A 26,847-nucleotide genomic window follows, 5' to 3' on the forward strand; every position below is an offset into this window, starting at 1 on the left:
AATCCAATTATATACTTTAAGTATGTGTCATCTAGCATATGTCAATTATACCTCAATATAGCTCTTTTTTAAAAGCAGGGGAGTCATTATTGGGTGACCTGAGAGAGACTGTCTCAGTTTTTAAGCTTTGGAAAAAACAATGACAGGAGACCACAGGTATAATCTACCTCCAATTTTCCTCACAACATAGAGTCTGGCTAACTGTGTACTTGAAGTGAGCATGCTCATTTGTAACTTGCAATGGGGAACAAAGCATACCATCAGAGAAAAGGCAATAACTAGGAAAGGCAAGAATTCACAAGCATACTTTTTTGGTGGAGATACTCTCATCTCCGCGTCTTTTATTTATGGTAGTGACAGTGAACAGGAAATCTATTGACTGAACTGGCATTGGAACTACCCAGGGGATCTGCCATGTTGCAGCTAGTTTCTGAGGGAAGGCTCTCGAACTTTAACCTCTGTATCTGCAGTCTCTGGCCTTGTGCCTGGCACATTAAGAGATAACCAATTAGTATATGCTAAATAAATACACAAATAAACTACCTCTATAACATAAAGAAATTATTTTTAATAGCTGAAAAGTTTACTACCCTTTTTATTAGCTACCTTAGGTGGAAATGAAGCCAATAACACATTAACACAATTTTCTTAGTGGCTAACTGTGGATCCAAATAACCGGCAGTGGCTACAGTGGAGAAAAGTAGTATCTAGGAATTTCTAGATACAACATTCACCTACTAAAAGATCTCTGCCATCAGTTAAGATCATAGGTCCTAACCTGCCGATCTGAAACATCTAAAATCACCAAAACAAAACTCAGAGGTGAATTCTGTTCTGTAGCTGCCAAGAGTACAGTTCCTTCTTTTCCTTTTTTGGATTATCTTTGCAATGTCTGTCTAAATATTCTTTTGATATGAGTTAATGCATCTTTTACTTTCCAAGCTTTAAAAGGTTTTGATTTGTTTGGCTTAGATGGTATAAAAAGGTTAGAGACACTCTAGATTTAAAAAGGTCACGTGGAATTGACTAAAAGAAAATCTCACCTAAACCATCTATGTCCTTTTTAAAATATGTAGAATAACAGTATATTCTTTAAGTAGAAATACATTTGTTGTTACTTGACTTTTTAAATATGATTTTCATTACTTTTTATTTCTTTTAACCAAGGACATGTACATTTACTGAAGTATATTCTTCCATTATGTATCAATGAGAATTTGAGCAGAATCCCAGTTAAAGATTACATCCTTGAGCCTGGCGCCTGCAGCCCACTGTCCGCTGGCCTGACCTCCCATCTGTCCCGCCCACTTGTGCCAGTGCTCAGGCCCGCTGCCTGGCCTGCTCAGGAGCAGGCCACTCCGCCTCCCACATGGCATTTCTCCCCTGGCTCAGCCCCCTCTCCTAGTCTTGTGTATCCAAATCTTCCCACTGGTGGGCGATGCCATGCTGAAGACTGGACAGCCTGAAAAAGTCCCGAAACTCAATCGTATATTCTAGAACACAGGTTTTCATTTGGTCTGAGATGTGTTTCGAATATTTTCTTCTGATGCTTCACTTCACTTTTCCTCCTAGGTTCTTCTCTTTCCTGACTCCTTTACTTTTCATCTCTCTCCCTCAAATCTGACTTTCTTTTCCAGAGTCTTTCCCTAAGCTCTTATAATTGGAAAAAAGTCTTCACAGGATCACTATGTAGTAGAGTATCTGTTAAATGTTCCTTTCTACTAGACAGAGAATGTTCCTAACACTTCACGACACACATTAAAATTCTAAGAAGGAGAGTAATTCTGAGAGTATCCTTTGAGCCAGGTCACAGCTATCTCTAAATATAAGGCAATTTTTATACAGTAAGAATACTCACAAAGTAATTTTTAGTAAAAGATAAACAATAACCCGGGACCTGTACCAAAACTTTAGCTTGAAAACGTCTGTGGCAAGAGACAGGCTGTTTACTACTCTAAGGGCTGCTCCTGGTTTTACCCTCCTCCTCACCTCTTTCTTACCTCCTTACGTTTTATAGTTCGTTATCAACCAAAAGTATTTCCTAGGCATTTACCATGTCCCGTGTACCAGGGACTGTGCTACATGCTAAGGATCCATTGGAAAGCAAAACAGAAAATGGTTTCTGGCCCACAGAGCGGAAGGCCAGTGGAGAGAGAGCAAGTCATAAAGCAAATAAATGTACACTTCACTGTGAAATTGCCAATTACGATAAATACAAAGAAGGATGAGAAAAGGGGGTTACGTGAGAGAACAGTAATGGGACATAATTTATGGAAATGCAGCTGGTCACAGACGTCCTCTATGTAGAAATAACTACTTGAAGCCCAAACCCAAAGGCCAAACAGGAATTAATAAGGCCTTTCATGGATCTTTTCTTCCACATTTCCTCCTAACGCTTCTGCCTGCAAATGTGCTCTCATGATTACAGAAAGTTCTCCGGCAAGTGGAAAGAGTAACTTTCAAGAAGAAGAACCATATCTCTCAGACTATTAACTCCAAAACAGGTATTCGGCAGGAGAGGCTGACGTAGCCTGTGGTCACATTTCCTAAGCATGAACATCCTTATTTTTTGCATTTATCCTATTTCTTGGTTTTGCCTTACTTTCTTCTAGACTCTCATGATGATTACACTCATAATTTAAGCAAGAAAGTTCTTTTGTGTATCTTTTCCTGTAAGCTGACTCTCTATGAATGGGATCATTGAAAGAAACGTGTTATTAAACTTTGGCAGGGTCACCTGACTCCATCTAAAACCCAGCAAATAAACAGCTACGTTAAAACACGAAACAACACTTGAAGTTCGTCACATGTTCTGGAGCCATAAAAGCTCATATTAAGGAGTTAAATTATGTGGATCACTATATAAAAGGTAAAAGGAGCAATTCAATACTTAACACCAAATGAAAAATAAATTTCACTCACCTTCTTTGATTTTTTGACATCTTTACTTGATGTTGATTCACTGTCTTCCAGGACTTCAGAAGATCTGCTCTTTGCACGATCATGCATGTTTCCTACAATAGAATATATTTAGAATTATGTTTTCCTAAGTAATGAGAAAAAGAAAAGTCCTGATGCCTTCAGTGCAACTCTATCAAGCCTGACTTAGAGGGATTACTAAAGAGAGTGTACCACTACCACTGGAGCAGTAGACAAGGTCTATATGGCCTACTTCCTAGAAGGTTGAGTTAAGGCAAAAAGCCAAGAATGACCTGACCAAAGTTGGAGATGTTTGCATGACCAGTACCCAAATATAGCTACAAAGCTAACAGTGAGAGTTAGGAAAGACTTCCATAAAATAGAAATTACTCTTTTTAGTTAACCTAGTTATAATTAAATTCTTTGTACTCATACGGACATGGTGTTTCAAATTGACCCAGTTATATAGCTGAATAATCATCTTTAAAGTATACTCATGAAGCATATGCATTCTTATAATTTTATATTATCAACTACTTAAATCTTACTTTTAATTAGTTGCTAATAATACATACAATATTTTAACATTTTGCTTCAAATATTCCAAAACGTACTACTCTGCTGAAGTTAGAAGGAAAAAAGTTTGAAGGAACTACTCTTCCTCCTGCCCAAGTTCAGATCAGATATCCACTACTATGAATGGTTATTTTTAATGAGGACACAGCAAAAAGCACACTTTGATGTGATGGTGTGGAAACATAAGGGTTGCACAATAAAACCCAGATGATTTGGCTGTAGAAAATGTAGGTCTCAAGGGTAATCACTGTCCCCTCAATTCTGTGGCAGCTGTTCTCTGACACCAACAGGAAGGCCTGGGAAAGGACCTGCCTTAAATGTCCATGACAAGATGAAAGACCCAAGTCTGAGCCCTGGGGGAAATAATGGGCTGGCCAGCCGTGGCTCCAGGCCAGCCTGGTCTTTAGCAACGGGGTCTGGCAGTGCCTACCAGAGATATAAATTAAGATGTGGAACAACAGCCCAACTTAATACTACTGGTTGAAAAGTGTAAAAAAAAAAAAAAAAAAAAGGTAGTGAAAAGGCTGTCCTGAACCACTTAACACTGATATGTGAGTCACCGTGAGTGACGATTAATGAGAACAAGTACACCTGGGTCACGTATTTCATTGCTTGCTATGAGGCTCGTGTGTAAAAAGCAAGAAATAAAATACACATGTGTAAGCTCTAATGCCTCAACCACTGCACATGTGTGCACATGTATGTATACATATGCATGCATGCATGTGTGTATGTTAAGGTAGCTGGCCTTTTGAAGTCAAATGTGTTCACACCTTTTGGATTTTCATTGTATTCACAAATAGCCCGTTCTTCATGGTTGGTTTTCTTGTCCTATAAATGATAAAGAAGCAATATAATAAAAAACATAATTGTGATGGGCTGGAAAACATCATCTAGGTTTTAGGCAAGGGCTCTCGAGTCCGCTTCTAGCTAACAACATAAACATGAGACAACTGCCTCATTTTGCTGGGCTTTTGCCTCAGATGCTAACTGATTGCTAACGTCCCTTTTAGTTTCAAGTTTTTTGATTCCAAAAAGTTGAATGATTCAAGAATTCTACTCAAAGAAGATTCAGGAACATTAGCTGGTATATGAATTGGCTTGCGAACTGGAGATTCGGTTATTCTATGTTAAAGAATTTCAGGGACCACCCAAACTGGAACTCACAAATATTCCTTATAAATCTTTCCCTCCCTCTGAAAGAAAACAGTAACTGCTAGAAGCTTTTTTTCCCCCCTCAGTGTGAGGAAGGAGTCTTGAGAAAGGAATTAAGGAAGAAAATGACCTCAACAGCACAGCCCCATTTTGTAAATGAAAAATACATGCACATGAAACAACACAGGTTTACAAGTACACATTCAAATAAAAGGACGAGCATGTTTCAGCGGTTGTCTGTGTTATGGAAAAGGAGAACTAAAAGGGAATCAATTTAAATAAGGAGGACCTGCACAGACCAAAGATGCGAGTGATTCATCAACAAGAAGGTATGATTAACTCAGTGCTCTGTGCAAGAGGTACAAAAAGTGAAAATGGAAACAAATTGACATGGCGTCATTCAGTTTGGGTTTCTGAATTCCCTACCTGTGAAATTAACCCAGAGCAGCATTAGCAAATGAATGATTTCAAACCTACCAACTGTCTCCTAGCAGTGTCCCTCTTGGACAAAACTGCTAGATGGAAGAGATGTTTCTGCCATTCCTAGCGTCACTTTTAGGATGACTTCCTTCAGTTACAGTTCCTCCTTTCCCTCCTACAATTCCTTTCTTCTGCACTGCATTTACGCAGCACTGAGCACAGCCTCAAACACTGCTGTGAACAGCTTTCAGTTGTCTACATACATGTAAATATACACATGTATGTGTGCGCACACACGGCCCATTTCTGCCACCAGTAGAGGGCTCCTAACTTTGTAATTTCATCATTTTAAGGACCCAGTGCTGAACTTCTCGGTTAATTTCTCAACAGTATATTGTACTGACCCATATCAGTTCATTTCCACCCAAACGGGGAACAAAATGCTACCAAGAAGTGTGGAAAGGGTGTGAGAAACAAAGTGTGCCTGATTCAAAGATCTGCTAAAGCTTTTCCTACAGCACAAGAACCAAGTTTTTCAGAGAAGTATTTCTGCTCCCAAAGGAAACTCCAGTCTGCTCTCTGCAGAAACCACGGAACCCATATGCTTGCTCTTAGGCAGGGTCTCAGGATTTAAGTGCATATCATCATACCTTTTCAATGGTGTCAATCAATACCTTTTCAACTGAGTTGTCCTTGGCTTCATCCGTTGGTATGTTCTTCTTGCCTTCCGGATAGTCATTAATTTCCTCATCCACGTCCTCGAATTCATCTTCTGAAAATTCGTGATCCTGTGTCAAAATTGATAATCAGAGAAGTAAGATTTTCTTTTTTTAAAAAGAAAAACAGATTTGATATTGTGGTCATAAATAATTTATACCATCTCAAAGAACACAGAGAATAAAAATTCAAATACTGAAAGCAAAGAAAATGCTGCATAACCTATCATGCATATCAAGTTACTATATTAAACAAGGTTTTTCGGCATGTTGATCTATTTCACCATTTTCAATGACTAGGATTCCCAAAATTCTATTAGCGTCTACTACAAGGTTAAAATGGGAAAAAATAAAACCTAAATATGCTTTCTGAGCTGTCTCAAAAGAATGCTTTTAAACTTTAGAGAAGTTTAAAAGCTTTCTACTGTAGCATTATAATATAATCATATCTATATATTATGTTCATTTTTCCAAAACACAGGGATTTAAAATCACTTCAGAAGTACAATTCACTGATATTCACAAGACAGAGTTAGGTATAATTACTTACATTCCAGAAAGAAGATAAAGGGACATAGGCAGTTTAAATGGTTTGCTCTTGGTTATTTAAAGCAGAGGGAGAAACAGAGGCAGAACTTAGTCTACCTGGCTCCTGTCCACCTAATCCAAAGTCTGTCTGTCTCTGGATTTGATAGAGTAAATCATGTAATACTAAGTCTAGGTGGAAAATATTAGTTATATTCTTTATTCTATACTGAGATTTTTTTTGCAGTTTCATATTTTGGGTGGAATATTGCTTATTTTTTGTCATTAAGAGATCAGGCTCCTTATTGGACTTTTTTCTTATGCTTTTCATTTATGCACTTCACTAATGGCCCCCAAAATAGGCAAGGCAGTAAGTAATTAGTGCCCCTTACGCCCCTGAAGAATGTTTTTACAAAATTCACCTCGGCCATGTTTACCTCAGACGATATACACACTTTATATTCCTTCAACACAGTAACTAGCTTCTCGTGGTCACCTTCCTAGTTGCTGTTTGGTTAAGGATGAGCTGGACACCGGAAAGACTCTTTAGTGGGTGCTTTGAAAATAACACCTCTCATATTTAACTCACCTTTCTTCTGGCAAAAATACCAAATGTGAGAGTTCAGGCTAGGGAGAGGATAAATATAAATGTTTATATTTCACACCTCAGTAACAGACATAAGTGGCATCCTCAGGCCAACAGCGCTAAGGGTGTGGCCCTTACAGCATTGTCACTAAGGACAAGCAATCCGGAAGGGAAGCATGGAAGCCTGGAAATTTAAGAGTTTCGGCAGTTAGGCAGCTATGCTGGGAGGGGTTCACTTAGGTTAAGCAAAGGTCACAAGGGGTACACGTGGGAGGGGAAGGCGAGAGAGGAAGACAGGGGACCAGGGTAGATAGCTGTATTGAAGGACATGCTGCACTTTCAGGTTGGATAGGGTTAACTACGAGGTAGCTACCATTCACCAGTAATTTCTAAAGCTTTCTTTTTTTTCCCTGTGTAACTTCCCCTCTAAGTGACTTACATTGTATATTATGCCTGGCCAGAAGCACATTCGAGAAGGTAAAACGATCAGAGACTACTTTGGAGGGAAATGGGAAGCAAGATTACTAGATTTAAGATTTATGGCTGATAGACAGATGTATTCATGTATATAAAACAGTGGGAAAGAACAGTGTTCCCGAGACGGAGAATTTCAGACTCCGTGCATCTCTCTCCCACAGGGAGGGATCGGTGAGCTATGTTCCAGCAAAGTCCTCCTCTCTTGAATTCTGCTAGTCTAGCACCTGAGTCAACTCCAATCATGCTAGTTAACGAAGATATTAATGTAACCATAGAACAATATCATGCTATTATAAAAAGGAACATGAGGTTTTATCTTATTTTAGAAATAAGCAAAACACTCATCTCTTTTTATAATGAACTGTAAATTTACTCACAACTTTATGAAAATCTGTAACAAAGAATAACTGCTGGAATGGTATCATTTTCTAAATTTGAGAAAGCTCTTAGAGAACATTTTCACTAGAAATCACATAAACTGTAGAACTTTGCACTTAAGCACATTGAGAATTAATCTACTCACATCTAGACTACGACTTTAAATCACAGTACTTACCTTCAAACCGAAACAATTTAGGAGACATTGGCAGAATACTGTTATTTTACAAAGAGAAAGGGCAAAGTTTAAATACAATCTTGTCACCAGAACTACATAAGACATTAAGTAGTCTAGAATAGTCAGCGGAAACCCATCTCGTGTTGGGGCCACAGTAACGAAGTGAACGGGCCTGGTTCTCACAAAGGGAACACTGTCTCACCGGTCAGGCACAGCACAGGTTGCTGCAGTCTTGGGTCTGCCCCAGGGCCACATTTCTTATGGGGAAATACCAAGAAACCCCGAAGTTCCTCACGATGTTGCAGGTTGCTTAAAACCACGACTACACTGCATACTTGAAAAACTAAAGGAGGTCCCAGCAGTTGGCGGAGTGGTGACCCTGGGGGGACAGGAAATGCTTTGAAGGGGAGCCCCTGGGAAGCACTTTCCCTTGATCTGGGTGTTGACTGTACAGGCATGCTCACTTTGTGGAAAATGCACTGAGCTCTACACGCATGAGAGAGGCTCTTTTCTAGATGTTACTAATCTCAGTAAAGAGTTTTAAACAAGTTTTTTTAAAGGAGCTATAAAGTGTAAAATTTTGTGCTACGGTTCTCGATTTATGAGAACCATATGTACGCCATGTCGTACAGGGTAGACGGTGTTTTCCAAATAGGTTAATAGAACATTAAACTATAGCTACATAACACCAGGTAGGAAGAGATATATTTAAAATCTCAGTTTCAAGGTTTCTTAGGACAAGAAGGGCTCACATGGAAGCTTACTTTTATACTACACTAGAGCTCACAAAGGCAGGAGGAGAGAGCAGGAAGGCATTCGGTACAAAGACCTAAGTACTGCTTTCCAAGCTTTGCACCATCAATCACGGCCTAAGAAGCGTCACCTTACAGTCTTTCTATAAAACGGGAAAGTGACACCAGCAATACCTACCTACCTTGGAGGGTTTGTATCAAAATTAAAAAGATTATTTACAGAGAAAATAGCACAAGCAATGAGCATCTGCATATAGTTGATTTTAAGACTCCCTAGTGTACACTGAGGACCATCAAAAACAAAAACAAAACAAAAACCAAGATGCTTGGATACCGTTTTGCCATAATGTCCCAGATCTTACCACTACAAAATAGTTGATTTAAAAGTGTTCGCTTGGGGCGCCTGGGTGGCTCAGCGGGTTAAAGCCTCTGCCTCTGCCTCAGGTTGATTCCAGGGTCCTGGGATCAAGTCCCACATCGGGCTCTCTGCTCAGCAGGGAGCCTGCTTCCTCCTCTCTCTCTCTCTCTCTCTGCCTGCCTCTCTGCCTACTTGTGATCTCTGTCAAATAAATAAATAAAATCTTTTTAAAAAGTGTTCGCTTATTTGTTCTACCCTCTTGTGCAGCTCCCTTTACTCTCTGCCAGGAGCCCCGCAGCTAGACCAAGCAAGGGAAGAGGGCAAGGGACTGTGAGCAAGTGCTGCCTCAGGTCCAAGTCATGTCCGGAAAACAGTTACAGTGTAAAGTTCCTCGGTATTTCAGTGCTGGATTCAAACATTACCAAAATCACTCTGTAACCAAACAAAGTGAGTCTGCAAGCCAGATTGTACCTCAGGGCTCCCAGCGTGACCTCCAAATTATTGCCTTCGAATGTCACTACTTTATAATCTCTAAACTTCTCCTTTCTGTGTGCCAATCCCTTAGTTCATTCCTAATCTGGTATTTTTGCCACCAAATCTGTTCCAGTATGACTCTGATAAACAGGCCTGTGAAAGTGGCCATAATGCTGAGGATACAGAACTTCTTGCTGGTAGGCAGTTTTACTCTTTACATGTGAGTTATTTTTAAATCTATTTTGATAAAAACGTTAGGACACAGGGAAATCTGTTGTCCCATACCATCAGCTTTTCATCACACTTCAACCATCGAGGGGCAGTACTGGACCCACATATGGTGTGCAGACTTTCACTCTATCCCATATTTAAGGGGTTTATAATTATTGTTACTTCGTTTGCACAGATCTACCTCCATAAGCCAATGTTGGGTGGGGGGCTAGCAGCTATGTTGGATTTAAAAAGAAGTCAGGTAGACAAAACTAAACCCATGCACATTTGTCAGTGACCTGGAGATGATGGAGGGTAGTTCTGCACCTGACTTGATGTGGTCAGAGGAGATAATTAGAGGGACACGGGCTACCATTTGATGAGGACCCCTAACATGTTTCATGTGTGAACTAATTTAACTATCCAAAGACCCCTCCCTTTATAAAAAGAAATCAGTAAGACTCAGGTTAAAAAAGGAAAAGTGTTTCCAGGTGTCCACACAGCTAATCCGTGAAGGGCTGGGGTCTGACTCCAGGCCGACCGGGCGCCAGTGCCCAGGATCTTTCCTGGCTCTGCTCACATATGTGCAGACGGGAAGAGCTGCCCTCAGAGCTGTCCCTCACACCCCCACACTGAGACCAAGAGCACTGCAGGCTCTTCCTGTTGAGCAGCTCACTTCATCCTGTGCTTATGTGCCCTTGCATATAGTAGCAGCAAGTGCAAGTCTAAGGTGTTTTTCCCTAGGGCACCGGAGTCCCTGACTCTAAGGCAGCCTTCCTGCAGCTCCCTCTTTGCTGGCAACGTGGGCTCCGGCCGGGCCTCACCCAGCCCTCTCTGCAGCCCGCCACCATGCCTTCCTGGGCTTGGGCAGCACCCCTCTTTTCTAGAAAGTGTCCCAACCCTGCCCTCCTTCTCTGACTTCCTTTTCTCAATCTCCCATTACCTATTGAGGTTTCCTCAAACTTTGTCTTCGGTTCTCTTCTTCTCGTACTATGAATGCTGCCTCTCGCTCCACTCCATGGTTTCAAAGACCCGTAAAAGCTGGTGATTCCCAGCCATCTCCCCTGAGCTCCAGCCCAGACACGATCTGTCTGCTGCACGGGTCCCGGATCAACAAGCGTCCAGCAGCCTCCTACACCTGCCCCTACTCCTCCATTCTCACCCTTCCAGTGGTGCCCCTTCCACCTGTTCTTCACACAGAAACAAGAAAAGCTTGGCCTTTTCCCTCCCTCCAGGTGGCATCTCTTTACAAAGCCTTCTGATTCTATCCCCAAAGCTCTCTTGGTAACAGAGGTCCCCGACTCTCTGTCCACACTGTCCTAGTCTCCTCTCCTGTCTCTGTCTGCTCTCCTCGAGCTGCCTCCTAACCCCTGGCTCAGGTCCCATTCCTCTCCAACCCACCAGACCATTACTAAAGCCCAAGTGTGATCACCTTCCTCTTGCTGTTCAATGTCTTTCAGAAACACATAAGGCCCTCCGCCTCTCTATGCAGAACCAAAAGATACTCTAAGTTGCAATCACACTGAAACGGTCTCAGGGCTGCCGTCAACCGGGAAAGCCTTCTGGCCCTGCCCCAGCTGCCTGTGTGGCTAGCTTTGACTTCTCACAACTCAGCTGACATTTCCCTGTGGCTCCCTGGAAGCCCTTCCTTGGCCCTTCTCCGAGTGCCACTCCTGAAACTCTCTCTGGTATGTGTGAAGCTTCTGGTCAGCCTATAGAAACAGCCGTGAGTTCCCTGAGATCAGGAGCTGTATCTCACTCTCGCCGTACTCAGGGCATAAAACCACCATCTTCTTAATTAAGGGACTTCATGAAGGAACGCCATGGATTTGTTTTCAGATCCTATTTTTATCTTTGGGTAGCCCTGGCTAAAAAGAACCTGGGAGGCGAGGGGAAATCAGGTAACAAAAGGGCACTGTTAAGCCACAGTTAAAGACAGGGTCACAGGAACTCTTTTGACCTGGTGTTCAAGTCATCTGTACCTACCTGATGTCCCTGACAGGTAAAAGGACCACAGGAGGTTGCGTGTAAGCAGCGCTCATTTCCTGAGCTCTCGCTGATTTGGGAAAGCTTCCATTCACTTCTGGGTGCTTGGTACATGCTTATTTGTTGAATGAAGAGTATGTACCAAATATTAACTTACAGGTCAGGTGCAATGGAAAGAACGAAGGAAGAAGGAAGTACGGCGCCTTCCGCTATGGTAGCAATTCATCTTGAATACACACGTGTATAGCAAGTTTACCTCTATAATGAAGTAACAGAAAACATTTCATTGCACTCACCTCAAGAGCTGTTTCTGTGGTACTCCTTTGTCGCTTACCTGAAAATAGTTTTCTGCCAGAGTCCTCATTTGAAACTAGAACTCAATAGATTCTACACACACACTGCACACTGGCCTCAGTAACAGCCAGTGAGAAACTACCATCAAAGCCCAATCAACCAGCAGATGGGGACAATAAAGGAGCCAGTTACTCAGTTCTGTTTAATCAAGTGCTAATTTGCATCTCAAAAGGAGGAACACGGTGCCTGCCCAAGCTACTCCTTCCAAAAGAGCACAGGGCACTTTTGTTGGCGAGGGAAATGGGAAGAAATGGGAAGGGAATGCTGTTTAAAAGTGGTTCTCTACACCAGTTCTAATACTGAGATGGGCACAGGTTCGGAACGCCATTTCAGTACTGCTGGCTAGTTGAGGTCTCCCCTCTGACATAAGTAACCTGAGGGTAAGAGTTTCTTTTCTCCCTGAAGGCTTTTCCTTTATGAACTTAATTCTGTCACTCATCTCAGTTAATCACTTTAAGTCAGCTTTTTAAATAACCATGTTGGGCCCCAGCATTAACAACACAGAGCTGTACACACGAGATCAAAGTACCAATTCCATTCCACTGACACTCACTGAATGTGGCAGAATTTGGTAGAACCCTGCAATGCCAAATTAGCGTGTTTGGTTAGTTAGGGGAATGACCAGAGATCCCTGCAGCTGAAACAAAATCTATAGTTGCTCCTAAGAGTTTCTTCTCTTTTTGTATTCTAGTCTCTCCCCCCATATTCTTTCTCACAGAGAATCAAATGTGCAAAGGATCCGGCAACACAAAATTCACAGGAAGTTTGCCATTGAGATTCTCCTTGCTCAAAGTATAAGAAATCCCTCATGCTCAAGATATGGAAGGGACTGGGGTGGGAAATCCGTTGAAAAGGGAGCTATGAATAAAGAACAATCAGACAATCTAGCTGTAAGATAAATACTGAAAATTGCAAGGTTAGATGGAATATACGCGAACAGAAATCTAGCGTCTCTAAAATTCAATACCTGTTGTTAGTTTCTCTTTCCACAAACAACTACTGACGGTATACATTTACATTTTATTTTACTTGAAACATTCTGAGAAGCAACAAACAGAATTACAGAGTAGTCAAAGGACACACTGACGGTACGTAATAGACACTGGGAATGAGGATTCCGATAGTACAGTTAAAGCTCAGAAGTTATAGTTCAGAAATACAGAACGACAGAAGACAAGAGACATTAGAGCGCTTCGTAACTTTTTGTAACTTTTTAAGAGGAAAGAACAATATATAATTTATAGAAAACTCCTTTAATTTTAAAGTGCAATTTTTCTTCCTTAAAAAGCTTTTGTGCAAATGACAAACACGATGAGAGTACATCAGCCCATTAGAATGAAGGAATCGGAGTTAGGAGGGACTATAGTTCTATCATCTAATCCGCCTCATTTTACACATGAGGAAACCGAACCCCAGTGAGGCACTCTGCCTGGCCAATAAGCACTTAGAAGTTTTACATGCTTCCTGAATATATATTCAAGTTCACCTCTATTTCATGGGATACACTGCCATTGGCCCAGGCAGGAACTAAAAGACATCACATTAAGATCTAAGCTCTGAATCCAGCTGACACTTGTAGATTGTTGCAAAAAGGGCACATAAAAGGATTTTTTTTTTTTTAAAAAGCACTTTTTAAAAAAAATGCGAATTCTTCACTTCAGCTTTACAATACCATCCACCTTATAAAATTATTCCATATAGTAGGCAAATTGTAATCAGAGACCAAAAAGAACTCATAAGAAATGCTTTTCTAGCCCTTTAGGATCCGTGTCATCTTTTTTCCCCCCCCAGTTTATATGCATAAATGCAACATTCTTATACTATACTCCTATTTCCTAAATCTGTCTTTACTGGGGAATATATCATGTTAATTATCTGCTATTCATATTTCCTAGTATCCCCCTAATTTGGAGGGAACCCCCCCTTTTCTATTAAAGAGGAGCCCCCCCCCCCCCCCTCCGCCCTTCCCCCCCCCCCCCCCTTTTTTCCCCCCCCCCCCCCCCCCCCCCCCCCCCCCCCCCTTTTTTCCCCCCCCCCCCCCCCCCCCCCCCCCCCCCCCCCCCCCCCCCCCCCCCCCCCCCCCCCCCCCCCCCCCCCCCCCCCTCCCCCCCCCCCCCCCCCCCCCCCCCCCCCCCCCCCCCCCCCCCCCCCCCCCCCCCCCCCCCCCCCCCCCCCCCCCCCCCCCCCCCCCCCCCCCCCCCCCCCCCCCCCCCCCCCCCCCCCCCCCCCCTTTTTTTTTTTTTCTCCCCCCCCCCCCCCCCCCCCCCCCCCCCCCCCCCCCCCCCCCCCCCCCCCCCCCCCCCCCCCCCCCCCCCCCCCCCCCCTTTTTTTTTCCCCCCCCCCCCCCCCCCCCCCCCCCCCCCCCCCTTTTTCTCCCCCTTTCCCCCCCCCCCCCCCCCTTTTTTTTTTTTTTTTTTTTCCCCCCCCCCCCCCCCCCCCCCCCCCCCCCCCCCCCCCCCCCCCCCCCCCCCCCCCCCTTCCCCCCCCCCCCCCCCCCCCCCCCCCCCCCCCCCCCCCCCCCCCCCCCTTTCCCTTTCCCCCCCCCCGGTCCACTTCCACTTCGTCATCCTCTTTCTCTCCACTACTAAATTCTACTGACTCCGGCTGCTCGAAGCCGTCAGTGGTGCCTTGCTGACTTGCACTTTCGCCTTCCAAGAAACTGTCTGGCTCATCTAGAGAGTCTCTCTCGCTGTCAAAAATCATATCTCGCTTGTTCCTCTTAGCATCCTCAACAAAATCTTTACTGTCTTCATCATCAATATTTATGTCTCTATTTGGTAAGTTGTCAAAGAACATATTAATATCTCTTAAATTCTCTTCGATTTGTCTCCTAGCCTTCAGACCTGCCATTTCGGCCAGCTCAGTTTCCTTCTCAGAGACTATTTCTTCTGCATCTGGATCCTTCTGCCACTGGCCTGCATCGCTTGCCTTTGCTATGGCCTTACTGTCAGGTGGATAAAGACCATGCTTACTCTCACATCTGAACAGCCCTCTTTGCACACCCTCTGCACGGGTGTCAGCTCGAGGCCCAGGCTGGCCTGGGTCACTACCTATGTCCTCATCTGAAAATGCTTCCGTAGTCATAGCTGCTTGCATCACGTACATTCCTTTTGCCAAAAGTTGTTTATAGACTCTCCCTTCATTCACTGTTTTGGACATCTCTTCACTTGCAAATCCTTTACTATCATCGTTTTCAGAGTGAGCTGTATGCTGCTTCAGTTGCTCAATTGTTTCTTGTTTCTGTAAATTTTTGAAGTAATCGTCATACTACTATTAGTTGACAAAGGGGACTTATCTACTTCAAAACACTGCCCAGATTTTGCATTACTCTAAGTTTCGCTAGCAGAATAAAAATGTCCAATTTTCCCAGACATTTTGCTCAGACTGGCCTCTTGTTGGAGAGGACCGCCACCACTCTCTGAGTCTGCGGCACATGGGACTCCGCCGTGGCACACAGGTAAGCATCTCACTCGCACGCACTCACTACCTACCCTCATGTTGTCTCTATTCACACAAGTCAACTCATGTCAGGATGTCTTCACCCCTTAATTGGAATCAAGTCTCAAAGAGAATACATGTCCATACAGATTGTGCAAAATACCGATAAAAAAAAATGTACACTTCTCTTATATGAAATCAGGTTCGGTTTCTTTTTTTCCTACCTTCCCTGTTATTTTAATTGTTAGACTTTGATTGCTCTTTGAATTCCGTGAAATTCACAGAATTAAAGAAAATTAATGAAAATATGAAATTGTTTAATATTGGAAAAAATGAATATGCCTTCTTATGCCTAGAAGGAAAATCTGAGATGAAAACTACAAAACTTTTAATCAGTATACTAAAAAATACGTTTCTTTTCAAAACAAATCTTTGAGTTTTCAAATTTTTGACCCTCTTCCTTTTATCTATTGTATTCTTTAATTATAATAACTTACATACATGAAACTAACCACTATGTGGAAAAAATACCTACGGTAAAATGTAAGACTTTTATAAAAACTACGAAATTAAAGACTGCGATTTGAATGATATATTACGAATATGAAATTCATTTCCTGCTGGACAAAATAAGGCAAAAATCAAATCATTGACCTAAATTCTGTAAGCTAATGAACTGAAATATTTGATAAATTTGGGTCTCTGGAGAGTAAAATCTCACTAAATCAAGTGCTACAAATTGTCATGAGTGCTAGGCTTAGGAAGAAGTCATTTTTTGCTCCCCCCAAAATTAAAACAGCACAAGTTAAACATTAATATATGGAAATACTACAATAAATCATTTTTTTAATTCACTAAAATAGGTCTGGTTGAGCCTCTACTTAAAAGGACTATGTCAAGTATAAAATATCAGTTTAAAAGGAAGTGCTTTCCTTCTGCTTGTTCTAGGTCCTACTTTTTAAAAAGTCACAATTCTTTCAAGAGCCCTAAAGAGAGGTAGAGGCCCAGCTGCCAGAAATGATTTCTAAGTGTATGTGCCTTCACTTCCCTAGCATAATCAAACAGCATAGAAGAGGCAGAGCCCTGAGTCTAAGAGAAGAGGAAGGAGAGACAGAGGAACAGATGTCTGCTTGGAAGTGCAGTCAGTCAGTAAAGTCAGTCAACCTTCGCTGAGCTTCCCCCCTGGGTTAGGAGAAGAGTTCTCCCATATTCAAAATGAATGCAGTTACTCACCACGCCTCTGCCTCTCAATAAAACAGAGGTAAGACTTAAAAAAGACTGGCACAAATTTTTAAAAGTCAGCAAGATCCTCTTGCATTTCAGTGACTTTGACTTTGAGGATTTTTTAGTTTAATAATGTGACAAAGGCACTGGAAATATAAATTAAATATTGTCTATAAGCCTTCTTCCTTCAATTTCTATTTCTCCAATTTACTTTTCTAATCTTCAAACCCCTCCTTTCTTTCACCCCACTGGTCCTTAAAGCCAGGAGAAGCAAAGGATTTCAGGTCAGGCCTTTGTCTCTCCAGGGTTGTGAAAACCACCAACTATTCCTTTCTCCTGCTACTCATTTGTTATTCATTAAAAACCTCTCTTTATCACCCATGCATGGTTTCTGATTGATTTCCAAATGTTTAATTTTGTTTTTATGCTATCAATTCCATGACAGATTAAAGCCTATTCCGCACACTGGAAAAGCAATTATCAAATATTTTGACTAAAACCACCAAATTTTAGAGCTCAAGAAGATGTTAATATCATCTTTGAGAACAACATGGTAACTCAACCAAAGTCATGCTTAGCCCAAGTCTGAGAACCATTCTGATAAACAGTAGTAGCTTCTTCCAATGCTTTTGAACTGCCATAATAATCCTTTGCTTTGGTGGTAAGAAAATGTGACTACTACAACTTGTTAGTGACAACAAAAAGCAAATTTCAGCAATGAAATCCTGCCATATATCTGAAATACATACCAACAGAACAAACCCAAATTGAGGCCATCTACAATGTATTCCTCTTTCAAAATCTAAAGTAAACGAATACTTATCTTTCACGTATTCTTTTCAGAAAGCTTTCAAGAAAAAAATATAAACTGTTCTTACCCACCACAGTGAAAAGAACTCTCTATATTATACCTTTTGTTTCTGAATTGGTGATAATTTTAATGACTTCTCATTGGAATTCAGGCTCATCATATGTGTCTGCAAGAAATAAAAAATATGTTCTAAAAAGAATAAAGAGTATATATAAGATTATATATTTACGTATTCTTATATAACAGTTCAGACAGTAATATAATCTACACTCAACTGCATACTAATGATACGAAGATCATAATTAATTGTACTGTATGTCATCTATACTTCAATAAAATAATAAACATATAGCATATAAAAATAAACAAAATGGAAGCAAACCCTTTTTAATGCAAGGAACATCACATGTATTCAACACACAAATATGAATACATGATGAACTAAAATCCAAACATATCTATATCGATAAATGAGCAAACCAATACCATATTTAAGACATCAGTAGTTTCTCCAAGGCTTTCTGAATCTCCGGCTGAAGAATTGTCTGCTTCTTTCCCTTTGGCCATTTTATCACGAAAATAATCTGATTAAAAGGGAAAAGAGAAAACCAGCTTTCAGTGGAAAATTGAAAGACACCTGGACAATAAGTTATTCTCTAATATAAAGTGAAGGCATAATTTTACTGAAGTCCTTTAACCTCATGTTAAGGGAACTGAACAGAATTCATTCACAGTGATAAGAGGTTTTAAAGTCTCTTTCTGAAAGTTTAAAGACTTCAGTGCTGGTGAGATAGGAACTGCTTTGTTCATATGAACAGGCAAACCTTTGGGAGAACTGCTACCCAGGTATCAACCACTGTAACAGTGAGTCCCCAAAAAGGGCCCTGGTGACCCACATCCTCCCGAAATGGGGCCCCTTATGTCGTTCCTTTCCACATTTTACCAGGTAGTTCTATATGGCCAACAAAACAAAGCAGCCATAATTGTGATGTTACCACAGTTTGTATGTCTGTCTTTCTTGCATCACTTTCTCTGGGGGGAAGCCATGCTAGGAGCATTCCTAGGGAGAAGCCCACGTGCTGAGGAAGTAAAACCTCCTGCCAATGGCCATGCGGGGCAGCACAGAAGAGCATCCTATAGCCCCAGTGGAGCCTTCGGGTGACTCCAGCCCCAACTGACAGCATGATTGCACCTGCATGAAATGCTCTGGGCCAGAACCCCTCAGCTAGGCTGCTCCTCAATTCTTGACCCTCACAAACTGTGAGATGAGTTTTAAGGCCACTTGTTACATGAAAAATCAGATAACTAGTAAAAGCACCTAGAAATGTTCATGGAAAACTACAAGGTTATTATGTCATCGAGCAGGTAACTAAAACTTAACGAGCTCTCCTTGATCTTACATTTTTCTCAATTACTACAACCCCGTTTAGCACCCATATATTTGAGAGGAGCTCCTAAACAAAGTCCTTGCTAAAAATGCCAGTCCCCACTGATCTTGCCGTTGTAAATTCATTCAGTGCAAAGGAGCAAATAATCCATTTGTGCTTATTTCGTGTGCGGCGCTATGTGCAAGATAATCAACTTAATTAACGGCTCACTCTGAATGAGCTTATCATCTAAAGGGAATACACTGGCATGAAAAATCACATCCAAATGCTGCGAATCAGGAAATGTTTCACTAAAGAGGTGCGCGGAAGAGTGAGTAGAATCCTGGGAGGTGGAGGTGGACAGAGAAGAAAGTGAAGCCCCATGCTAACAGAAGCAGCAGCAATGGCTTGTACTAAAGGCTGGCCATGTGCTGGGAATACATGCTTTCGCACATGTCACGTGACCTCCATGACAACAAGAGAGGTAAGCAGAGTGTCCCCATACTTCATAAAGGAATAAATGAAGTGCCAAGTGTCGGTCTCGACACTTGACTTGACTTTACAGCCTTTTCTACCAAGTCTGACTGTGAAGACCTCTGTTTGATCAAAATCAAGAGTTGGGAAACTTTCCCTGTAAGAGGCCATCTAGTAAATATTTCAGGCTTTGTGGCCACACAGTCTCCGTCCTAATGACTCAAACTCTGCTGTTGTCGTGTAAGAGCAGCCAAAGGCACTACATAAAGGAATGGCCCGATGGGGCTCCAATAAAACTTTGTATACAAAAACAAGTGGCTGGCTAGACGTGGCTCACTTTACAGACCGGTGACCTGCATTAAGGTTATAAGAAAAAGATTACTATCAAAACCACAATGAGATATCACCTCACACCAGTCAGAATGGCTAAAATAAACAAGTCAGGAAATGACAGATGCTGGCGAGGATGCGGAGAAAGGGGAACCCTCCTACACTGTTGGTGGGAATGCAAGCTGGTGAAGCCACTTTGGAAAACAGCATGGAGGTTCCTCAAAATGTTGAAAATAGAACTGCCCTATGACCCAGCAATTACACTACTGGGTATTTACCCTAAAGATACAAACGTAGTGATCCAAAGGGGCACGTGCACCCGAATGTTTATAGCAGCAATGTCCACAATAGCCAAACTATGGAAAGAACCTAAATGTCCATCAACAGATGAATGGATCAAGAAGATGTGGTATATATACACAATGGAATACTATGCAGCCATCAAAAGAAATGAAATCTTGCCATTTGCGACAACATGGATGGAACTAGAGCGTATCATGCTTAGCGAAATAAGTCAAGCAGACAAAGACAACTATCATATGATCTCCCTGATATGAGGAAGTGGTGATGCAACATGGGGGCTTAAGTGGGTAGGAGAAGAATAAATGAAACACGATGGGATTGGGAGGGAGACAAACCATAAGTGACTCTTAATCTCACAAAACAAACTGAGGGTTGCTGGGGGGAGGGGGTTTGGGAGAAGGGGGTGGGATTATGGACATTGGGGAGGGTATGTGCTTTGGTGAGTGCTGTGAAGTGTGTAAACCTGGTGATTCACAGACCTGTACCCCTGGGGATAAAAATATATGTTTATAAAAAATAAAAAATTAAAAAAAAAAAGAAAAAGATTACTGAGAGATGGAGCTACAAAAGCAGGTGGCAGTTACATGGGGAAACTCACATTTATCTTCACAAATATTATGGATATCAGAAGCCACTGGAGCAGAGGAGAACTAAAACTGTGCCTGAGGAAGATTAATGTAGAAAGTTCTAAATGGGATAGACTGGAGAGGGCAGAGAATGGAGGTTTGGAAAAACTGATAGTAGATCACTGAAGCTCACGGGCCTTGCCTTATACTTGACTAAGGAAACAGAAGTCATCAGACCTGATCTGCCTTATCTTCCCCCCAAGAAATGTACACATTTACTTCCATTTTCCTGTTGAAATACAGGATGTGTCTTTCCTCTTACCAAAGACTGCTCTGTATGCCAGCACCACTGTGATGTTCATGTTCATTCTCTCTCTCTCTCTCTCGGGCTATCGGTCAGTCTGGGACTACTGGCTCACATCCATTAGCATACAAAAATGTTCTACTATTTCTCATTGACCCCGCATCTCCCTCGAGCTGCCAGCCCTTTTCTCTGCTCCTCTTAATGACCAAAATTGGCAAAGGAATTTTCTACATTCATGCCTCAACTCTTTGCCCTCTGGCTTCTGCTCTTATCTCCCCCTGAAGCTACTCTTGTCAAGATCAAGGACACTCTCCACAAAGCCAAATCCATGGGATGCTTCTTTGAGCTTCCTCCTTGACCTCTGACCAGTACTTGGAATTCGCGACCCTACTCTCTCCTGGTTCCCTTCCTCTTACCCTTCTAGCTGGTGGGGCTGAGGAAAGTTTCTTTGCCACCAGCTCTTCCTCCCCTACCCTCAAAATGTTAGATGTTCTTCAGGTCAAACCCTGGGCGCTCTTCTCGTGCTACTCTGCTATCTAACAGGTGCTTTCACCAAGTCCCACAGACTGTAAATACCAATTCTGTGTTGTCGGGTTCCAAATGTATCTCCCTGGTTCAGACCTCTCTTCTGAACTTTAGGCTGGCATCTTCAACTGCCTCCTCCATATTTCTGCTTCGATGTTTCGCAGCAAGCTTGATTTTTTTTTTCCCTCAAGCTTGTCAACCATGCTTTTGCCTAGGAATCATTCTGGATTCTTCCCTTTCCTTCACCTCCATGTGTAAATTCAGGTAGTTCTAGGTCTCAAATGCACTTCCAATCTGCCCCCTTCTCTCCATCTTCACAGCAACCTGGACCACACACCATCCTCTCTTGCAATGGGCTCTTGAGTATGCTTCCTACCTTTAGTCCTTCCTCCCTACAATCCACACAGAGGCAAAAGTGAGCATCTTAAAATGTAAACTGGACTGGAGGACATCACTCCACTGATTAAAAACCTTTAATGACTTTGTATTGCACTTAAGAAAACACTCAAACAGGCTTCTCACTGCCTATAAAATCATGAATACTTTTTTCACTCTTCTCTCCAACATCTTATCTAGCCTTTTCCTGTACTCTCTAGCTCCAACAGTCTTCTTTCCTTTTCTTATAAACTGCCTCCAAACCTTTGCCTCTATTACTTTCTTTGCCTAGAATGCACATAACCTCTCTCTTCATGTGGCTTTCTTATCCTTTATGTGTTAGCTTAAATGTCACCTTCTCAGCAAGGTCTTCCCTGACCTTCCTCCCTCCACGATAAACACTGAAGTCTGCAAGTAATTTAGAAGAGGTCCTGTTATATGTTAGATATAACTTGCAGCATACTTTTAAGACAGTTTCAGCGAACAGTCACAAAAAGATAAGGAATAGCTTTTCCTTTGGCTCTAGCTATAAAACTCTGTATATGTTCATATTCAGATCTCTTGAAGTGAGAAACAACTTCCTCCAAACCACAAACTTCTCTTTTCCTTGTACAAACTGTTGTCAGACTCCACTTTTTCCATGTACAGGCCTGAAAGGTGTCAGTGACGCTTACCTCAAAGCAAAGCATAAAAAAGTTCTCTGTGAGATGCAAGGAACTGGCTCATTATCAGGGGCGCCTGGGCGGCTCCGTTGGTTAAGTCTCTGACTCTTGGTTTTGGCTCAGGTTATGACCTCAGGGTCCTGGGATCAGCATGGATCATATTTAAGATTCTCTCCCCCTACCCCTCCCCACACTCACACACACACACCCTCTCTCTCTCTCTCTCAAAATAAATAAAATAAACGTTTGGAAAAAATACAGTAAGAAACTGGCTCATGATCAAGGTTCTAGTTGTAGATAATATTCTATTCCCACGGTGCACACCTCTTGCTTTTACTACTTCAACTTTTGATACCAAAATACTAAAATTTATCTGTGCCATGGTTCTTAATCACAGGTACCCAGATCGTCTTAATTCCAAACCTACTGTTTATTCTAATCTCTTGACCCTGGCTTCTTGTCCTGCCCCTACTATTCAAGCATGTGCCCTGCAATAATACATACACACTCCTAAGATACACAAATGCCTGTAAACAAAATTCTTTCCAAGAGATGTATAATAATTGAAGAGCTGGGATTACAATTTAAAATACAATGTGTATCTATAAGGCAGTGAGGTAGAAGTGTTAATAATAACCAACTATAAAGAGCTTCCTAGAAGTGCTAGGCTCAATGGTAAGTATTTTATATACCTTATCTCATTTAACCTCAATCACTCTAAAGGAGTATTACTATACCCACTTTAAAGATAGGAAAACTAAGGGTTAGACACAGTTAATAAATGTCAGGGATGGCATCTGACCCCAGCTCTACTTAACTCCATGCCCCATGCTCTTTTTTTCTTTTTTGTCTTCTTTTTCTTGAGAGAGAGAGCACGTGTGTGCATGCATGCATACAGGTGAGGGCAGGGGAGGGTTAGGAGCAGAGGGAGAGGGAGAAAATCTTAAGAGGGCTCCATGCTGGGCAGAGCTCAATCCCACAACCCCAAGATCATGACCTGAGCTGAAATCAAGAGTTAGAAGCTTAACCAACTGAGCCACCCAGGTGCCCCCATGTCCCATGTTCTTGACCACTATGGTATACTGCCTAAATTCAAGACTTCACATAGGTCCAGAAGATCCACATTCAAATCTGACTCTCTTCATTTATAGGCTGAGTGACCTTGGCCAAGTCACTCAGTCTTTTCAAGCCTTGCTTCTCTCATCTACCAAAATGAAGAGTTTAGAACTCCCACGGATTTCACAGAGTTGCTTCAGGTTTAAAGGAGATAAGGTAAGAGAAGGTATTACATATTCTATGCATTGCTCTATAAAAATATGCCGCTATTATTATTATGGGGTTTTTAGGGTCACTAGTGATGCTTTATATTTATAAGAGTAATCTGGACTGGAACTCGAACGAGAGATGTCAGCCTCCAACTAGGAAGAAAACAATTTAATTTGCAAGAACATCCTAACATAAATATGACACTAATAGGCATAAAAGGGACCCTTTTCCTGTGAGCAGACAGGATATCAGCTGTTACCTGGTTCCACTAGTTGCACGGGGTCCTCCTTTTCAAGTATCATTTTCCCTGGCCAATTACCTGCAGACATATAGAAAGGATCTGGGGTGGGGGGAAAGCTAACAGGTGGCACAGAAGTTCCTTCAATTGGAGGTAGTGTTCGTGTCATTTGAAAAGCATCAGGCGATCTCTCCTTAAAATAAACAGGTTAAATAAACTGTTACATGATATTATATGTTTAGTATTGACAGAAACTACCCCCCAGCTACTAAAAATATTTAAGAGACTTCAAAGTTGCCCACTGTCCCACATTCATCTTTAAATTATCACCAAGGACTCAAAAATGTTTTGTTCTGTCATCTCTGTATCTAAGTTGCTCTAAATTGTTAATTTAGAAGCCCGTTTTTCACACGATGGGTAAAAGTGTATGTATATTCTCTCTGCTTTCCTTAGGAAACAAAAAATTAGTCACAAGACCTAAAAAACAATAACTACAAAATACTGCTATTTCTCAGTCTTTCCATATGTACTTTTTCATAACCAAAAGCCAAACTTAACCTTTTTACTTCCAAAGGAATATGTTTTGGAACTTCAAGTAACTTTTTAAAAAAGGGATGTCTCCTTTAAATATTATTTGGCATTTTCTTTTTGTTTTTTTAAATACAAGTGCCATCGAAACAATAATTCTAAAGCAGAATGAGAACCTCTAAATTTAAGCGAGAAAGAACATTCCCTATCTTGAACTGCAGTCCTTATTTCTGTTTCCCACATTTCATTGTTTATAGTGTAGAACCTTACACGGCTCACGAGGTGTAACTAAAAGATAAAAAGCAAAGTAAAAGTCAATCCATATAGAGTTGAGAAAATAATTCAGCATTCAACCTGAAGTATGAAGATAGGCCTCTAAAAGGTTGCTTTGTATCTTTGCTTTGTATCCACTCTCTATTAACTCAAGGTTATCCATGATTATTTGAATTTTCTCACTTGTGTGTTGAACACCTTAACTCTGAATTTGCTTTAAGTTTGTAAGCCTCCAACTCTAACCATTTTATTTAGTCAATCTATCTTAAAAGACCCTTTTAGGTTTAAAAAGAAAATGAATTTTTTCCCATTCTGTTTGAAGGGCCATGATATAGAACTGGCCACAAGCCTATACCCTCTCTCTTCGCCGCACACGTGCTGGTAGAGTTCTGTGCAGTACACTGCCTGGGCTCAGATCGCTGAGGAGCAGAGAAGGCGCTGCAGGAAAGTAAGAATCGTTGCTTTCTTCTAACTCCAATTCTTCTGTCCCGCTGGGTCGCGGAGTGGCAAAAACAAGTGTGTGGCATCCACCACAAGCCACCTGTAGCATTAAACCACAGATTGATTAATCAACATTGGTTTCAAACACAAATAGGTTTTTAAGTTTTCAGCTACAAAACATTTACTTAGTGGTAAACTTCCTAGGTAGTCAGCCATCTCCTCTCCTCCCAAATACATACACACACACACTAATGTGTCTTCTTTAAACACTACAATTGAAAATTAGAACAAGTTTACACACCATTTTCCTTCCAATTCTGTTTCTCCTCATAAAGTTGAGAAAATGCTATTTTAATCTGAGAGTAACATGAACACCTTGAAAAAATCACCCAGAGAAGTTCTACTTGGAAAAAAAGTGATCCAAGAGGAAATCAACCTCTTGGGATAATTATATCTCCAAACCTTTTTCTTTACATGAACACTTTTGAAGTTCAATGCTTTAAAGTTCTTAGAGCAAAATGTAACCATGCATGATGGTGGAACATGAAAATTAAACCAACATTCAAAGAATTTTGAGAAATAAGTGATTTTCAATAAAATGCCTAAAAAACCATTGTGTAGTATTTGTAATACACAGATTTTTTAAAGCAACCTTATAGTGTTCTTCACAGTGATTATAAGAACTCATACTCTGAACCTTTCCTTCATAACATTGTGAAATTATTATTACTATTTTAAATAAGCCTCAGTAATATCTAATTCAACAAATATTTATAGGTGATTGTCAGATACTCTGCTGGCTGCTGGAGGAGACAACAAGCTTTCAGGCATGGCACATTTCTGGTTCTCAAGAGACACAGGGGAGCAAAGCAGGAGAGTCAAGATTAGGGTGAAAAGGACAATGTTCAAAGGAGAATTAGGAAAGGGACAGATTTTCTGAGTGGCATGATGTCTGACATTTGGCTTTTAGGAAATGAGTACACTCATTAGATATAGGCATGATATTCTTTCACACAAACATAAAAGTACCTATTTTCTATGAAATACTGCAAGACTCAAATATAGGAATATGACAATGTAAACAGGGAAATGTGATGTCCTTACCAATTGAACTATAAATCTCAAAAAATTGGAGCACAAAGTGGGAATGAACTGATTGGTAAAATTCTCCAGTCCAAGTCCTAATTTTCCATGTCGACCATCCCCAAAAGTATACATGAGACCTAAATCTAAAATGCAAAAAAAAAAAAAAAAAAAAGAGAGAGAATTATAAAGACTTACTTGTATGGACCTATTTGTAAATAAATATATCTACTTATTTCTTACGTTGCAATTATAATTTCCCCCTCAAATGCTGCACCAAGTTTACTCTGATCCATTGATATTTCCACACTCTCTATGGTCTCTGTGGTCCTGCACGAAACACTAGGCAATAGATACTCTGAGAATAAATCACTAAGCCGTTGGTGGTTTGTGAATTTGAAGCCCAGTCGTGTGAGGACTGTGTAGAACAGCAGCAACCCAGCACGAGCTATCTCTAGATACGCACCATCTTCTCCGGGGGAAGGAGATTTTTGGAGTCTGACCCTCTATGTCCCAATACAATCTAGTGGAAAAACACTCAGGTCTCTCAACCTTGGCACCCTGGACATTTAATG

General features: G+C 41.4%; 1 protein-coding gene across 7 annotated transcripts in view; it reads right to left on the reverse strand.

The window, feature by feature from the left end:
- Positions 1 to 26,847, reverse strand: part of RPGR (retinitis pigmentosa GTPase regulator) — an 84,076-nt gene that overhangs the window by 37,331 nt on the left and 19,898 nt on the right. For 6 of the 7 annotated variants that reach the window (XM_045089451.1, XM_045089456.1, XM_045089453.1 and 3 more), the window contains exons 9-16: positions 26,294 to 26,418; positions 25,104 to 25,289; positions 23,969 to 24,140; positions 18,024 to 18,121; positions 17,638 to 17,703; positions 5,745 to 5,858; positions 4,269 to 4,326; positions 2,923 to 3,014 (exon numbers count right to left, since the gene is read on the reverse strand). In XM_045089451.1, coding sequence (XP_044945386.1) covers positions 2,923 to 3,014; positions 4,269 to 4,326; positions 5,745 to 5,858; positions 17,638 to 17,703; positions 18,024 to 18,121; positions 23,969 to 24,140; positions 25,104 to 25,289; positions 26,294 to 26,418 — 911 coding nt within the window. Of the gene's footprint in view, positions 1 to 36; positions 486 to 2,922; positions 3,015 to 4,268; positions 4,327 to 5,744; positions 5,859 to 17,637; positions 17,704 to 18,023; positions 18,122 to 23,968; positions 24,141 to 25,103; positions 25,290 to 26,293; positions 26,419 to 26,847 lie in introns of those variants that run through there. The other variant, XM_045089455.1, reaches the window with a different exon arrangement.

The sequence above is a fragment of the Mustela putorius genome, unplaced genomic scaffold (assembly GCF_011764305.1).
Source record: "Mustela putorius furo isolate JIRA1106 unplaced genomic scaffold, ASM1176430v1.1 tig00003836_pilon_pilon_pilon, whole genome shotgun sequence".
Taxonomy (NCBI): Eukaryota; Metazoa; Chordata; class Mammalia; order Carnivora; family Mustelidae; genus Mustela; species Mustela putorius.